The sequence below is a fragment of the Ambystoma mexicanum genome, chromosome 1q (genome assembly GCF_040938575.1).
Source record: "Ambystoma mexicanum isolate Mex_15411 chromosome 1q, UKY_AmexF1_1, whole genome shotgun sequence".
Classification (NCBI taxonomy): domain Eukaryota; kingdom Metazoa; phylum Chordata; class Amphibia; order Caudata; family Ambystomatidae; genus Ambystoma; species Ambystoma mexicanum.
The window spans coordinates 102,852,016-102,865,064 of record NC_090922.1 but is presented as its reverse complement, the minus strand read 5'-3'; the positions used below and the strand labels follow the sequence as shown (position 1 = coordinate 102,865,064).

The 13,049-nt window shown below is 46.3% G+C and overlaps 1 protein-coding gene across 5 annotated transcripts in view; it reads right to left on the bottom strand.

The window, feature by feature from the left end:
* PIEZO1 (piezo type mechanosensitive ion channel component 1 (Er blood group)) overlaps positions 1 to 13,049 on the bottom strand; it is a 960,480-nt gene that overhangs the window by 280,755 nt on the left and 666,676 nt on the right. For all 5 annotated transcript variants that reach the window (XM_069635852.1, XM_069635881.1, XM_069635891.1 and 2 more), the window contains one exon: positions 5,613 to 5,773. In XM_069635852.1, the coding sequence (XP_069491953.1) occupies positions 5,613 to 5,773 (161 nt within the window). The remainder of the gene's footprint in view (positions 1 to 5,612; positions 5,774 to 13,049) is intronic.

The following is a 13,049-nucleotide window of genomic DNA, read 5'->3' as shown; positions in this document are numbered from 1 at the left end:
GTAGTGTCTTTCAGGTAGGTCTTATTGCGATTGATGGTGTCGTAATTCTTGCATGCCTTTTGTCTGTTCTAATGTCTCTTTTTATCTCCTCTAGGAGCGCGGAGTGTCCGCTTGGAGAACGGGATGTGCTGGTTCTCACCGGGAGATGATGGTGTGCTATAGCGCTATGATGCGGTGAGGAGGCGCTTTGCATAGCGCAGCAATGTCTTGTCCTCACTGACCTGCGCTTTTCTCTTTTCGTAGGTCGCAGAGAGTACCCAGCGCAGATGGAGTTTCCGGAGCAGTGCCGGTCGAAAAGCAACCAACCAGGTAAGTCTTTAAGCGCTTTTATGATTGTAATGTCTCTGGTACCTCTGTTAATGATGTCTTTCTCCGTTTCTCAGGTCCCTTCGATCCGAGCGGCGAACTCCTCCAACAGAGCTGCCCAGGAGCTGCGAGCAGAGAAGGATGAAGACTGCAGGTAAGGTTCTGCTGCTAATGATGTTCTTTGTTTTCTGCAGGTCCGGAATTCGCCAGGTTCGAGAGAAAGCTGGACACGGAAGCTGGACACGGTGAGCGTCACGTTGCTAGAAGCAAAGTAACGCGAAGCGTGTGGTCTTGTTAGGGTGTGGTTTAAATAGCCACTGTAAAGTAGTCCAGGTAAAGTAGTCCCCAGGCCACCACACCCAAAACACTAGACCACATGGCTTGGTTCTAGGAACCCAGCTATGTGGATGCCTCCATGTTGGCTGAAAGCCGAAATAAAGTAGTCCCTTAGGCAGATGCCTTTCCTAACTGATGAGCCTGGTGCCAAAGGCGCCAGGACTGGCCCCAAGAGGGCCTGAAAAGTGCATGCCCGGCCTTATTAATGATCTGAGCCCTCATTCCACCTGGCCAATGGGCTTGCCAGTGGGGATCAGGGCTAAGGGTCGTGAGACTCTGTGTCAAATGGTAAGATTGTCCATGCTCTTCTCTGCACTTTGTAATGCGATTCTGAGTTGGTGTGGAGGAATGAATGGACTCTGGTGATAGGCATACCTCTACGCGGTGCCACAGAGATCAACATGTTCATATGCTGTACAACGTTGCCTAATTTATTTGAATATATATGTATCTTTTAGTTCAGCTCCCATTCCTTTACCCTGTGGTTCTGGATAGGATTTCTGCATGCAGAACAGGGGAGAGGAGTTCTGCGGGACTATTTCTCATAACCGACTCTCTTATAGGGGTCATGCTAATGGTTATATGCTTGTGACAGTCATGGGTGAGTGGAATAGAACAAGAGATTTTCTTGTCGATGGTGGCGGTACCTGGCCTCCTTGGTCACTCCCTGTCGAACCTTTAGAGCCAATTTGGCACTTTGTCACAACACTTAACTTGTAGAGCAGTGATTATATTTGAATGCATTTCATTATTCTTGCATTGTACTGAAAAACCTTGCGAGTGAGTTTCTCGCATGCTCTTCTTACCTTTTTGTTTCTTTTTTAGAAGAATTTCACAAATTCTTCAACATGTGTTTTACTGACATACAGGACATCATCTTCAGGATTGTTTATTGCGGGGAAACCCAAGGAAAGAACACTTCACTACTGACTCAGGAGTCAAAAAAGCTTTATTTTGATAACACAATGGTCAAGGTATGATAAATTCCTACTAGGGGAAAGGGACTTTTGAATAATAACGTGTCAGGATGGGTGAAACTAAATAGTGATTGCTTAGTGCCCCAGGTGTCCCCTTTGTGAAACAACAAATGTACAAAAAATATTCTGATAAGCTATCGCTCTGCCATGGACCCACTACCTCTAATAAAGTAAAGCTCTGACTGATCAGCCAACAGAAAAGTCTTAATTCAGAAGTCTTTAACCTCCCAGCTACCGTGTGCTAAGAATACAAAAGTTCCAAGGATTTGTCCAAACTAAAATTTCATAAATGTACCCTTCCAAGTCTACCCTTATTCCAATACAAAAACAAGCAAACTTGCTTTAGATTGTCACCCTGCCTCTCCGGGAGCTTAGATTTAAGAATTTCCAGTCGGTGCCTCTTGGACCGTGGCTTCAGGATTTACTACAGGACCCTCCTGGACCTTCTGTCCTTTGTGTTCCCTTGTATCAGGGTTCTGTCTTCTTCTGTCCTTGTGAGAGTCACAGTAGGCCTTTGGGAACAGGATTTACAGTAGGCCCCCTCATAGGCCACTCACAACAGGCCTCTCTTCTAGGTCTTGAGTTACAGGACTCATGGTTCTCCTTATATTGGGATTTTGTTCTTCTATCTCCTCTGTATCACGATCACAGGATACTCTGTTGGCCTGTCGCATATACCCTTGGGTGCAAGATTTGCAGTAGACGGATGGAAGACCAACACTTGACTTTCCAGTTACCCCAAAGGAGTTGCGGGGTGCGGGTGGCTTCTGGTCATACTACCTCATGCAGGGATTCCAGGGCTCAGCAGCTGTTCTGCCAGTGTTTTGCCGAATAGCTGCATTAATTTCATTCACTATGTTGTGCAACTGGGAGGTTTTCTGGAGTGTATATGGCATACAGCACCACTTAGGATATCCTTTATTGCTTCTCTGTGGTGTTCCATGTTACTTTGCGCATGCCATCTTGCCAGGTGTAGCCTCTTCCGCATTATGAGAAATGGAGTGCCTTCTTGGCACATGCCCCCCTGCTTGATACTATATTTCGGGTCAGTGGGTTGATGTGCTTCCTTGCGGTCCATTCTGGGAATTGTAATTCTTAGGCGTCAGGCTGCTACAGGTTACCATTGAGGATGGAATACTACGTCTCTGCGGGGGTGTCAGGCAGCGGGATTATATTCCATCCCGAATCTGGTTGCTTCTTCAGGCAGCGGCCCAGCCCCTCCACCTTCCCAGTCCCTAAAGGCTCATCCTCCAAAGGAAATGTGGGGAGTTCCTCCAACTCACCACAGAATATTCACTTGACAAGTGGACCATTAAGAACAAATGGTGGGTCAAAGCCTCAAACGTCTAATGACATGGCCATTAGTGGAAAGCCCTAATGGACTGGGTGTTTACATTCTCAAAATGTTTTATTGAAACAAAAAATAAAAAATAAAATAAACATAAGACAATGGAAGTTATTACAAACTAAGGTAATTGATACAAAGTAGTCTTACTTTCTTGGTTGGTTTCTTCTCCATTTCAGGAGTCTCATTTAGTCCTTGGATCAGTCCGTGTAAACTAGGTGTGGGCTTCCAGAGGCCCATATCCCAAGACTCTCTACACTACAGTTAATGAGGGCCACTGAGACTGATGTCACAGGTTTGTCTCAAACTCTGGTGTTTTCAATGAGATAATATAAAGGCCTTTCAGGTTCTTCCAATGTTCCCCTGGTCCCATGGTTCTTGCTTCTCTCGGGTCATGTCTCAGGGCACAATAAGGAGGGATCGACAGATCTGGAGGAGCAGCCCTGTACTTTTCCCAGACTGCATTTAGTGGCTGGTGTGAGAACATCTATCCTAAAGGTAAACAGGGTTCCAACCACAAGATCGCCCCAAATCAGTATAGGGTACAAATGCACAGCAGTTGCATGTAAAAAAGGAAAGTAAAGGGCTGTTTGGGCAGACCCTTCCCACTCTTACAGCTAATGTAAGATGTATGTCTAATGGCAAACTTTACACACTTTGAACGTTAAGGGGAGGGGAGATAAGGAATTCCTAAGCAGACAGGTAAGTACATACACATATCCCAGATACACCATGCCAGTAACATGGGGTTAAAATAAAATATTCCACCACAGCCTCAAATACATTTATAGGCCACATACACTTAAACAGGGAAACTGATGGACTAACTAGGTTCCAGTTCACTGCTAGATACACTTAGAAACACAGCAACACTATGTGTAATAAGGTGCCCTATGTTAGCCCATGAGGAACATGTAAACTGCATCACATTAAATTCTGTAATAAATCACTGGTATCGTCTAAAGTTGCAGTTTTGTTAGAGAACTCCAGGGACCCAAGAGGGATCAAGAAAAAATATCTAGGGCAGTAAAGTAGCTGTTTTAGTTCCTTTTCAGGAGTTTCACGTTTTGTAAAGGTTTTGCGCATGGAAAACAATTAGACAAAATCCAAAAGCAAGTCACAGTTATAGGGTAAAGGAGGTAAGGCACTAGTTTTACCCCACAGACTCCGCTGAAGTGTAGTAATGAACCACCACTGAGCCAGGCATGGGAGGCCCCCCATGTCAAGGCGCTTGGCGCAAGAAGGATTTTGAAGGCAGCGCAGCAGTGGTCAAGAAATGGTCCCATAACTAACAGGTAGTCAAAGCAGTAAGGACAAAGGAGCCAGGGTACAGCCAATGCGGCTAAAGCAGGTCATGGGAAGCTGCCCATCTTCACATCAGTCCTCTAGACATCCAAGGAAAGAATCTGTGGAATTCACAGGGTCTCCCACTGATAACACATTCACTCAGGCTGGCCTGCGGCAATCCTCCGTTCACTAGTCAGCCATGCACACAAAGCCTTTTGGCAGTCGGACAATCGAGCGGACCCTAAAAGCTGCCCCACAAACTGGTCCATTCAGACAGGTTGTGATTTAGGTTGCCTGGAGACAGGCAGCTAGAGGGTGCTGGGATAGGCTCAGAATGCCTGTGGTCTCATGGTCCCCACAGAAAAAGTGGTTGCCCAAAATAAAATAGAAGGGCATATAAAATAATCAAATTAGTAGCACATTGCTAAATTGGCTAAGGTGGTAAGAATGGCTGCCCGCCAGGTGAAGCCAGAAATGAATTAGAGCGGGCACCAGCTTATTCAACAGCCTCTTGTAGGGGGTTGAAATCATCCTGGGGCCCATAAGGGGTGCTTAAAAAGCACCACTGCTCTAGGAGCTAAAGAGGCTACCAGGGCAGCACATCACAAAAGTGTTACAGTGATACGGTTCTATCAGGAGAAGCTCATCTGATCACAAAAACAAATGCAAAATACCAGAGAAGTCAGCAAAAAGATAAGGGGCCTCACAAAATGGGCAGAGCAGGCGAATGAAAAAAAATGGGATTCTACACCAACACAAGGACCTGGTGCTCTGCGTGTCTGGTGCGTGTCTTAGTCCTGGAGGGACAAGGCAACTTTCTGGGATAGACACAGAGGGCACCTTTCTTGCCCCAAGGGTGTTGTGTAACTAACCATTGTAGCTACTGTAAGGAAGGCATGGTAGCAAACAGTGAAGACAGGCACATCACAGTTCAAAGGTGTTTATTGAACTTCAATGGTTTGAATGCCCATCTAAACTTAAATCTTAGGATGTTAGCAAGCCACGACCATCAAATAATAACACAGTCCTAGCTGCTCTCGATCATTTCGGCTGGTGGCAAAATCACATAGGTTTTCTTATAGTATCTGCCTGATGCAATCACAAGGGTAAGGACTGAAACCTGTCGAAGTATAAAATCCAAAAGCATTAAATATGGAATTTGCATCCACAGAACTGGACATAACTACCCAACTAAATTTAACACAGAGCTTTCAAAGGCACATGATTTAGATCCATGCAGGCCAATCCTTGTTTCTGAATAAATACAATGCAGAACTCTTCCAACCATTAGTGATCTGAATTTAAGATTGTTTTTTTAAAAAGAATGCACGTTCAAAAGTTGCCAGCTTCTTTTTCCTTACCTCTTGAAGGGCCACCCATATTGTGTAGAGAGCCACCATCTTGAGGATGTGCAGTTCAAGCAGCCTCCAGAGGAAGACCTGAATCTGGTGGAGGACACTGGAGAACTTCCTGAACAGGACCAGCAGGCGTTCCATCACCAAGCCCCACTTGCTTGGAACCGCTGTAGGAAACCGAGGGGGAACAGGCGTTAGACACATCAAACCCAACTGTTCTCGTTTGACGGAGAGCGGGCAACAGGCCACTCTCTTGAATATTCACTGTGGGTTGCATGGTTCATCAGATAAAGAGAGGAGCAAATACAAAGGCGGTTGGAAGAAACAATGCTAAAATTGGAGTAAAGAAGCTCTGGGTAACAAGGGCCAGTCTACTGCCAGGGAAAGAGAACCAAAAATAACGAATTAAGGAATACAATGGACAGGCATTAACAGGAAAAGAGGGCCAAAAGTTTAGCTACAAAGAAGTGCTGTCGAGCACGAGCAGTGGCCAGAGGGGTGGAGCACTTGCCTGCTGGCAGGTGGCAAAGTTCTCTTCCAATTGTGACATACTGATGCCATGTTGCTGCTGAGCTTGGGCTACAATTAAAAGGTATATGCATATTATAGTAGCTTCAGGGTTCTTCTTTATCATTATAGACTGATATTTAGTGGCTTTGAAGAAAGATAGCACATCTCTGCCACCATCTCCGTGGCTGGAAGAGCAGGGACTCCCTACAATATTGTAAGCTGTGGCATGGGAACATGTTGGAGCTACCACCCATGAGGTATCATAACCCTTTCCCCTCTTCTCATACTCTCTATGGCCAGTCATCCTTTCTTTTTAACTACGGTCACAACCACTTTGCGGAGAGTGAATGGGTAGGCCCCTCCTAAAAGGATGTGCAGAACGGCCTATCTTTCTCTCGGGTTAAGAAATGGCGCGCTAGAATTGCAGAATGGAGACCTCTGGTTCCCAATGGTCTTGCCTTGCAGAACTCTCAAGATTCGACACTGCATGCATGAGTCAAATGTCCAGACCTGATTTTTTTATTTGAATCCTGGGACTTCAAATTGGAATGCAAAACTACAGGTTCCAGAATGTAAAGCATAAACTCAAGACTGGATGACATACCCACACACGAAATGGGTAAACCTGAGATGGCTGGGTACCCCAGGGATTTGATGGCCTGCACGCTTAAAGGGAAAGCACTGACACTTCTCAGGCAAGATGTTTAAATTGGCCACTGCCTGTTATTTCTCACGAAAGGCGATTTATATTCCAGATATAAGCCCTTCTCTGCTACACTGGCAAACCTTAGTAGCCCATTGATGGCACATCTCAGCTGATGCTGCTGTTGCGAAGCCTGTGAAGACCTAATCCTCATCACAGACATTGGGCCTCATTACGAGGTTGGAGGTAGTCATGGCGCTATTAGCGCCATGACTACCTCCAATACCGGTACCGAGTCCGCCCTCGTTTAATGGGGACTTACCGGTCTAGTCCGACCTTTGCGGGACCGGTAAGTCCCCATTGAAAAAGCCATTCCCCATTCCCATTTCAGCCCCCATAGGACTCAATGGGAAGGCGCTAATAACGGTACCGCAAATTGCGGTACCGTTATTAGCTCTCAAGTCCCTTAATGGGCCCCGTCCATAACGCCTGGTAAAACCTGGCGTTAAGGAAGGGACCCACTAAGGGACCTCGGAATAGGGCGCAAAGGGATTACCGGCACCAATGTCCTTAACGGTGCCCGGTATCCCTTTGCGCACACCTCGTAATGAGGTCCATTGTCCTATTCTGTGCCTCATGAGGTCTGCAAATTTGCCGTTCCCCGAAGAAGAGTCCAAACCCACCCGAGCAAAGATATAGGAACTACGGGGGACGGTTCCCCTCTTTCGTTTAGTCCTAGCTTTAGGGAATTATAACCTTGAATACACTGGGTTGATAATGATCTATTCCCAGGCTCGTGCCAGGGGCTGAGCTATGCAGTTTACTGTGATGCAAGTTATGCCTCTGTCCAACAAAGCCTAAAATCGTAACCATAATATGTCTGCTATGATAAATTTACACCAATTCACACAAAAACTGCGATCAGAGACTCCTCTTAGATGGCCAGGGCACAGCAGACCTCTGCTGATCCAGTCCCTGGGAACGGGCGGGGGGGGGGGAGCAGACCAATGTCCTAAAATCCCTGTGTGTTATTGAAAAAGTCAAACCCTGAATAAAACCAACGTTTCCAGTGGGGACTTCAAGTCCTAGAATCTTCGTAGTAATGAGACGAGGAAGGATGAAGCAGAAGCACAAAGATACCTGCCTGAGGGCAATAAGCAAGACCTGAGTGTAATCAAGCACTATAAAGACCCTCCCCAAACCGGAGAGCAGGCGTATGTGAAGCAGCAGCAGGTGTGAGTAATTGAAGCAGATGAAACACAGTAGAAGTGTGGGCTGTAACAGGGTAAGTGAGCTGGTGGAAGCAGAGCGCGCCAGGTCTAAAGATTTTCAAAGGTCTAAATCCTGTCCCGTGAATGGCAGAGAAGCTCATACTCCTTATTGCAGAGGTTGTGCCACGGAGGACACTTAAGTGTCGAATGCTGAAATTGATTACTCGTCCCCTCCGAAACAAATTCAGGAGTGTTTAAGGGGCAGGCTGAGGCAACATTGTGAAGCCTGAAGCAGCAGCGGCACGAGTATAGGTTTGCTGGGTCAAGCTGACGACTTCTAAGAGGCCGAGGAGTTTCTATGAATTCCGAAACCCCGGGCCGCGATACAAGCAAATGTTAAATGAGAAGTCACGCTGCGGGAGCTTTAAAATGATTCCCATTGTTGAAAGGGACATGCGAGTTGAAAATAAGTAACAATCCATTATGCAACTGCTCATCTCAGACGGCAAGCGAAAGACAAGTTGAGTGTGAGAACTTCCCAGAGAATGAGAGTAATTCATTGTATCTCATTTCAATACCTACTGAACTAAAGGGGAAAGCAGAAAACACACAAGGCTGAAGCTAAAAGACTGTTCTTTTCTTTGTAAAGAAAGGCTGGTGGAAAATAGTTTGTGGGATTTAAGGGTTGCTTGAAGGAAAGTATAAGTCAAGTGTGGCCAAAGACAATTGAAGACTCCGATTAAGAAAGTTGTGGGTTAAGTAAAGGGATTGCGTGATCCAAGAACGGCCTAAGTCAATTGAAGGAAAGTTGGTTGTTGCGCAAAAGAGATCATTAAAAGGAAGAGTGAAACAAGCAGTGCCAAAACCCCTTAATAATTGAACTTAAAGCGACTTTTGATGAAGAATAAAGGGTTACTAAAATCTGTCAGATAGTAGAGACAGGAGATCAGTCCTAGCAGGAAAGGGATTGTAGTGCAGGTCGGGCAGGACCATAGACCAGGGGTAGGAATATTGAACATTGCAAAACATGCTGAAGCAAAAGTTGTGTATAAAGAAGAACTATAATTGCTGCTCTGAAACTATTAGGAGGAAAAAAACATCCTGACCATTTTTTTCTTATTGTTTGAGCTATTCTGAAACTGTTAGGAGAAGAAATCATCATGACTGGGTTGTATTGTTTGGAAACGTGGAGGATTATTATTTTTGAAACTGTGTTTAAGTTGGGGAAGGGAACCTGGAGGCCTTTTGTGAACTGTGGGGATTGACTCAAGAGAAAGTCTCCTCACCTTCTCTGGCATTTTGCTGCCTTGAGGAAAATGGATTGTAACGCCGATCCTTGTGCAACACAAGGAATCCTGTGTGGAAATCATTGAATCAGAACTGAACTTTGATTTGTGTTTTTTTAATTTTGAATCATGGGAGAGGGGGAAATGTTGGTGATGCACTGTGTGTTTTATGTTGAATGCCATCTTCCTGAATATATTTTGTATTAGTATGAGGGATAGAACAGTGTTGTATTAAAATCTTATGTTAGCTTGGGTTAGGTAGGAAATTGTGTGTTAGGTTAGGGATAGTGAAGGGTTTGCCAACCCCATTTCTCTTTTAATAAAACTGGCTTTTATGAAAACTAAAGCAAGCAGTTGGCCACCTCAATTCTTTGACCGGCTATATGTTTGTGAAACGTGACTAGCATTCTAACCCGGGATAGCATGTTGTCTTTCCAACAGAATGACATTCAGTCACTTGTTTACAATATGGAATATATGAATTTAATATTTATGAATACTGAAGACAGTTCTGAATGTCTAGTACAGTCCCTCAGGGATGAGGTGCATGCTAGGGTTAGGCAAGTGATATATAGCAGGTACATATTGGAGAAACTCCCACATAGATTATGAACCGACTACTGACTTACATCCGTAGATAAATGCTGAACGTGATATGATGCTTAACTACTTGAGGTTCTCAGCCTACACCCTAAAACAACACGTATTATGATAATTTTATGGAAAATCATCCATAATGACTGAGCTGGTTTGCAGAACAAAAAACATATACAAAGGCAGAGCAGTGACGTCAAGCATCAACGACTGAGACATCAGTATGCAGTACCTATATTGAAAATGGGTAAAAGTAGTCACTGTGAGAAACCTGAGGGTATTCTCCCATGTAGATCTCAAGAATCCCTTATTCAGGTGGCCAGGGAAGGGCTGACACTCTCAGATCCCAACCCTGGGGGCGGACAAGCGAGGGAGGATCTCCTAGGTAGGGGAACCCGGAGTTATGCTTGGGAGAATACACCAGATGAGATGGAGTATTATAATGTGGAAGAAGGAGACGACAACAAGGTCTCTGAAGCTTTTTTTAGGCTGTATCACATCTATCTCATCTATCTCCCTTCCACCCAAAGAATCCCCCTAACCAATAACCCCTCCATTTTTGATACAGCCCCTAGAAGCCCAAACCCTGTTGCATTTGGAAACCACTACCGTTCCCACAATCCTGCTTATTCATCTCACAAACCCTACAAAGCTCACCTTTCCGTGTTAACGAACCAACCCCTTCCATAGGACACCTTTTCCCCATCCTACCCCGTAGGATATCTAGAAACCCCACCACCCTCTTTTTCCCCACATGAACACTTTCTCACACTGTGACAAACAACGGACTAATACTAAAACTGTTTACCTGACATGTCCCAATCCAAGGGCCAGGCAGAGTCAGGCAATGGACAATCGCACACACCCGACGGCCCTTTACCTTCTGCACAGGGATAAAAGGCAGAGCATGAGAGCACACGAAGAGCAAGGCCAAACGCACAAGGAGGCAGCTATTCCAAACCGGCAGTACAAGTGGAGGAGAACGGTGGCAAGACCTGAAAGGACGTCGAGGAGGGAATTGCTCTTTTGGTTTTTTTCAATTCAGCCCCCTCCTCCGAAGCCTCCCAAGACTGAGAAGTACAGCTGTCGTGTGGTGTGACAGGTGTCAATGGTACACAGGGGCCTCCCACATTGATAACACAGGCGGGGAGGCATGCTGGCTACCGTGGTACCGTCCTCGACTCCAGAAGCAAGACAAGCCAACAGGTTCAGCACAGCCGGTGAGTCGGATGAAGCTGTGAACAAACCGAGCTGTGTTGAGCCCAAGGTTGCAAGTGGCAACATTATATGAACTCAGGAACAAAGAACAAGGCCGAAGCATGTTTTGGGATGCTCATGGTCTCATGCAGAAGGGATGTGACCTAGCAGTTCGGGCTGGACTGATCTTTTGGGGTGGGGTCAAGCCTGATTTGCATATGGTCTTTCCCCTTCTGTAATGGCTTGGCAGCTAAAGAACGATGGTCTGGATGGTTGCCCAGAGAAATGCCAGTGGTTAAGATTCATTCTAAACCTTCCAGCCATCACCTCTTTGTTTTTGCAAGCGCACAAGGTGGCATCTATTCCAAACCTGCAATACAAGTGTAGGTGAATGGCAGCATGATCTGAAAGGACAAGGGGGGAATTGCTCTTGCCCTTTTCAACTCAGCCCCCCACCCGAAGCCTCCCACGACCGGGAAGTACAGCTGTCGTGTGTGTGACAGGTGTCCATGGTACACATGGGCCTCCTGCGTTGATAACACAGGCGGGGAGGCACACTGGCTACTGTGGTACCATCCTTGACTCCAGAAGTAAGACAAGCCAATGGGTTCAGCACAGCCGGTGAGTCAGAGGAAGCTGAGAACAAACCGAGCTGTGTTGAGCCCAAGGTTGCAAGTGGCAAAATTATATGAACGCGAGGAACTCGAGAACAAAGAACTTGTGTGTGTTTGAACTTTTGGGAAAACCCAGCTGCCGAGTGGTCAGGCGCCGCAGCAGTGCTTGTTCGAATGGACGCTCGCTGGTAACCCTTTTGTTTTGTGTTGAAGCTTCAAGTACCAGAAGGCCATAATAAAGGGCAGTATGAGTCATCAGAGTGGTCCTACAAAGGTCACATCAAATCCCTTGTACAATTCTGACCTCGCCACCCTTAAACGCAAGTGTAGGGTGATGGAGAGGAAGTGGAGGGTCTCGGGTGCACCCACTGACAAAGTGGCCTGCCGCCTTCTCCAAAGGCAGTACAGACTCTGTCCTCTCTATGAAGAGAGCCTCCAGCCAAGCCCACATCTCTGCAGCATCTAACAACTCGGCCGAACTTTTCAAAATCTGCAAAGAGCTGGCCAATCCTGCTGCAGTCTCTTCCTTTCCTGTTTCCTCCCAGGCCCTCTGCACGGCCTTGGCCTCTCATTTCACTACTAAAACTTAGGACATCCTGTCCACCCTCTATTCCTCTACCTCTTCTTCCTCTTCTACCACTTATGGCCCATCTGAGGCCGTCTCTCCTCCTCCTTTCTCCTGTTCACCCCAGACGATGTTTCTAGACAAGACTGATCTATGAAAATCTCATCAAAGCAGGTTCTCTCCTGCTCATCCAGAACTATCAAGGACCACAGACACCCTTGCTCCAGGCTTGGCCAATTTCTGCAATCACTCCTTTGCCACTGGAACTTTCCCCTCCCCCCTTAAGCACTCTTGTGCACTCCCTTCTAAAGAAGCCCTTGGCCGATCCTTCCTCCCCGGCTAACTATCTCCCGATCTCTAGCACTCCTTTCCTGGGCAAACTCTTGGAACAGCTGCCCATCTCCCAGCTTAATATACATATTGAATCTGTTGGTTGCCTCCATGACCGCCAGTCTGGCTTCAGAGCTGCCAGAAGCATGGAAACTGCTCATCTGAACACCTGTGAAGACTTGCTCTCCAATGTTGACTTGAATCTCCCTTCTGGCCTCATTCTCCATGATCTATCCTCTGCTTTTGACACAGTCAACCATGCCATCCTGCTCAATAATCTCGGAGACAACCTTGGTATTACTGATCCGGCCCTGGCCTGGTTGATCTTTCTCACCGACTGACCCTCTCAGGTCCAACTGGCGTCTTTCCTCTCTTCTATCTCTCTCTCTACTTGTGGTGTTCCCCAGGGGTCTAACCTCTCTCCCTGGCTCTTCAACCACTTCCTGGCACTGCTTGCACAATGCATCGCTACTTTCTGCTCCAATTTTCAATG